This window comes from Lutjanus erythropterus, chromosome 15 (genome assembly GCF_056507025.1).
Source record: "Lutjanus erythropterus isolate fLutEry1 chromosome 15, fLutEry1.hap2, whole genome shotgun sequence".
Lineage (NCBI taxonomy): Eukaryota > Metazoa > Chordata > Actinopteri > Lutjaniformes > Lutjanidae > Lutjanus > Lutjanus erythropterus.
In genome coordinates, this window is record NC_139331.1 from 19,362,542 (window position 1) to 19,367,196 (window position 4,655).

General features: G+C 35.9%; 1 protein-coding gene across 1 annotated transcript; it reads left to right on the forward strand.

Moving 5' to 3' along the window:
• The first annotated feature begins 2,632 nt into the window (after positions 1-2,632).
• Positions 2,633-2,929, forward strand: lnc.lemp (lncRNA encoded micropeptide). The gene has a single exon (XM_084737639.1). The coding sequence runs from the start codon at positions 2,715-2,717 to the stop codon at positions 2,883-2,885; it is 171 nt and encodes a 56-aa protein (XP_084593765.1). The 5' UTR covers positions 2,633-2,714; the 3' UTR covers positions 2,886-2,929.
• The last annotated feature ends 1,726 nt before the right edge of the window (positions 2,930-4,655 follow it).

Sequence of the window (4,655 nt, forward strand, 5' to 3'; positions counted from 1 at the left end):
CAGGAGCTAAGCAATATACTGCTGTGGAGAGGATCAGCAGAAACACGTATTTTAGCCTCTCCAGAGTAACCAAACTCCAGCAATTTTACTTCACTGAACACAGGAGTTGATGAGCTACTGCTGCCTCGATCTGTCAGTTTGTTTGTGTTATTGTATGACTTTGATGAATCTGAACAAACCTTTTTAAAACACAGAAGGCGCACAATAACACAAACGAGCTAATGTATGGAAGCAGTGGCTGTTTAACCAGTCCCATATACTGCAAGGTAAAATTACTGATTTTGCCAGTGGAGCATATGCTTAAAGTGGCTAAAATACATTTGCTGCTGACCCTGTTCACAGCAGTACATTGCATTGCTTCTGTTAGTGCTGCTCCTCTCTACTGTTCCAAATTGGGTGTGCTGACCGCCATCTACTGTAGGTAATACACTGACTATCAGCAAGTACCTCATACAACCCCACTTCAAATAATCCAAGCTATCCTTTACACAAACTTATATGGTGCTTTACCTCAATATCATATTTAAACTTAAAGTCTTTGGGTTAAGTCTCAATGCTGCTGCAGTTTAAAATAGTAGTTTTGTGAGTTAGTTCTGTTGTAAAATGATGATGATATTGACCATGGTACCACTCTTAGATACACACTGTTACTAATAACTGACTTTCCAGCAAGTATTGAAATCTTTCAACTTTAACCAGTAGCTTATGTGAGTCACTTTTGAGTCTATCTAAATCTATCTATCTAAATGAAGTCCAATTTTTCTTATTTCTTTTAAGTAAGAAATTCTGACACAAGAATCAGATTTTCACTTTTTCTTATCCACTTCATTTTGTATCAACATTCATTTTGTATCTGATTATGAAGACGTGAGAAACTGCATTAGAGATGTCTTTGTTGTGAAACAAAGTAATTTGCTAATGGGAACAATTTTAAATCACAAACCGCAATGTAAGAGTGAAGCGATAAGCATCTGACACCCATCAGACCTGCGTACAATCACACAGCGCTCATAATGACAGGAAGGAAAGGAGACAGGCAGACGCTGGGGTTTTTGTTCTCATGTTCTCATGACTTGTGCATCATGTGACATTTGCTGGTTTTAGGATGACAATATTGAACAGCAGGAACTTTGCAAAACCTATTTTGTGAGGCGTTTGTTTCACTGGGGTTGCAGAGTAGTGTGAGAGAAAGCAACTTGTAGCAAACTTGGTGCTCACTGAAACATTACTGCCACTACAACCACAACACTTAAACAATTTAATCACTCTCCTCATACACACGTCCTCAGTATCTCTTCTGGATAAAGCTACAGTTTACATTCTTCTCATGCAATACCTCTCCTGTCATTTTAAATATAAACGCCTCAGTGTCATGTTTTGTTCTGACTAATGAAGCTGTAAAAAGATGACTAAAACATCTTTTAGCATTAATAATAAAAAAAACATTTTCAGCTACCAAATAGAGTTTTGTCATATAAACTTGTACAAAAAAACAACTTCTAAACACAATGATCAATCACATGCCATATATGACAAACTTGTACAACTTGTGCTTGAACACAACGCTTTATTTGGAACTGACTGTACAGTACTTGTTACTCATTTTAATATTTTGTGTTCTGAGTGTTTTTACTTAACTTTGTTAAGGTCATTGTGCCACAGACTAATGTGAGTACAGTATGTATGTCTCTGTATGAATTCTCTTTCATGACTGTCCGAAGCCCTATAGTCAGCTATGGGCTGCATTAAATTTTCACTTTTTTTCCAATCTGATTAATTGATTTCAGTGATTTGCAAGAAATGTGGCAATTGTGTTGAGTTCTTTCCCCAAACTAGAACATTTCAAAATGTTTCCCACAAACATTTATCATGCCTGTGAGCCATATTTAATCAGTTTTGATTCCCAATGACCTTCTTTTTGTTTTTCGTATGTTTTTTAAAGCTCATGTTTTCCAGATAAAATAAATATTCTTGTTCAATGAAGTATGACCTTTTCATTGTTATTATTGTTGTTGTTGTTGTTGTTGTTGTTATTATTATTATTATTAGTAGTAGTAGTAGTTGTTGTTGTTGTTGTTGTAGTATAGTATAAGATTATTTATTTAGCATAAAAACAAACAAGTATATTTATTTCAACACAGTCTTTCCAGAGTTTTACCAAGGAACTATTACTACTATGTTTACTAATTTTTTAAAACTTAGTTTGTTTATTTCTAAATTTATGTTTGTTTGTTTGTTTATTCATTCCTTTAAGCATTTATTTATTTAAATAATACTGTATTTATTTCAACACTAAGGGTTTCCAGACTTTTACCAAGGAAAACAAAAAAAAAAACTATTACTACCACTTCTATCAGTCATTTAAAAAAATATTTTTGCCTGTTTGTTTATTCATTCATTCCCTTTTTCTTTAAGTAATATTTTATTTATTTCAATACAAGGGTTTTCCAAACCCTTATCAAGGAAACTAAAAAAGAATTATCATTACTACTGCTTCTTTTTGTTCTTTTTATTATTTTTGTTTTAATAATTTATTTGTTTGTTTTTTATCTATTTATTTATATTCCTTTCGTGACCTTTATTTTGGAGAGTGCGAGACTAACGCTGCCGTAGTATCGCGAGAATAGACGGGACTCACTTCCTGTATCGAGCGTGTCGATGATATTCATGCGGCTTACACAAATGTGTGCATCATCTGTCAGCCAGAGGTGAACATGGCAGACGTCTCGGAGAGGACACTACAAGTCGCCGTCGTGGTTTCTTTCGCCGCCGGCTTCCTGGCGGGCTGGCAGGCGAACAGAATGAGGAGGAAGTTCCTGGACTGGAGGAAGAAACGGCTGCAAGACAAACTGTCAGAAACTCAGAAGAAGATCGACTTGGCTTGAATGGGAAGGTGACGTGTGTCCTGCTAACTTTGAGAGGTGAGTGTTACTCAGGCCTGTGGTTACCTACATATCCAGTACATATCCAGTACATATCCAGTTTACCGACATATCACTTCAGCAGCTGTAACACTAAATTATCAGAGAAAATCCCACCTGCGGTTCTAACCATCCGAACCGAGCTGCCTTTTCCTTTAATGTTCCTTACCTGGAATAAGCTGCAAGACACATTTAACTGACTGTTTTGACATGTTCAAAGAACAGTGCTATAACTTCTAAAGTGACTCTTAATAACCCCTGATCCATGTACGTCTTGTATCTGTTCATTATGTTTCTTTCTTTACAGTTGTGTCGGTACCAGCATATATGTTGCTCCATATGCAACTACGAAAACTTTTTGTTTTTAAAAGAGCACTTGATTTAAGTTTCATAGATACACATATTTTACTCAGTGTTTTGTTTTATTTATAGTTATGTATACTGAATTAAAATCCTAGTGAATGTTCACTGTTTTAGTGCCCTGATATCATTTTGGACAATAGAGTTTATTATTTAACTGTAAAATATCCCACCTTGATTATATATCTTTGTCACAAATGTAAATCGCTTTTTGGGGATCATTGCAAAACGTGTATGTTTATGTATTTATTCTATATTATATTCTTTATTTAAAAAAATATCTGTATATCTATCATTTTTTACCTTGTAATATCAGTACTAACATCGTCAATTTTGGACAGACTCAAGTTCATTTTGTATCTGATTTCTCACTGTTGCCTTTACTTTAATAAAGTCTGCTTCTAAGTTTGTAGGGGGAAAGGTTAGATACTGGCCTCACCTGAACATAGATTTCAATCAAACTGCTGTCAATTATGTAAGACAACCTGTTGGGTAATCTGTCAACTATTCTCTTAGTGATGAAGGGTTAAAGACTTTGTGACTGTGGCTCTCCTGCTCTGAACACTGAAATTGCTTTTATAATTATACCAGTAACTGTTTCTACAGTATATTTATTTAACAGTATTGTTTTTTTATTGCCAGGTCTGGGGCTCTCTGGTCTAGATGAACGCTGGTCTTCCTTGTGAAGCTGCTGTGTCCTGGATGTGCTACATGTCTGTCACTGTGGAGAAGAGGCCTCAAGATCACCTCCCTGTTCTCTGCACTGCCCACATTTTCCCTCCACACCTTTAAAATCAAGGCTGAACTTGATATTTCCTGTGGTCAGTGGAAATACAGTCATTACCTTCCTACACACTGCAGCCTCTTTCTGCCATCGGACACTAACATGGAAGAAGTTGTGGATCTGCCTTCAGTGGTCTTCCGTCGCAGCTTGTCTCAGTTTCTGTCTATGTCATTGCTGGTCAAATAAATTAACTGTGTTTTTCATTATTCTCTTGTTTTTGTTCAGTTGGACAGCAGGTTCTCCACACTGAGGTTACACATTTCAAAGTTTTGGGTTCTCTCTCACTGCTGCGTTTTCCTCAAACATACCGCATCATACCTCATCATCATCATCATCATCATCATCACTGACACACATCCAAGGTGACTTAAGCGTGACAGGGCCAAAAGAGTTAAAAACATATGAACTCATGCCCAGAATTCAAAGAGGTTTATAACAACGTGTTATGTAATAACTCAACAAAATGTAATACTTTTTCACTTCACTATGCATTTTGTAATAACCTGCCACAATTTGTAATAATAATACATACTGCAGTGGTTATTACATTATGCAGGGGTTGCACTTTTTTGATCATATTGCAACAATAT

What these genes read in the sequence shown, in the direction of transcription:
- lnc.lemp (XM_084737639.1), top strand. Translation starts at nt 2,715, where the DNA reads ATGGCAGACGTCTCGGAGAGGACACTACAAGTCGCCGTCGTGGTTTCT.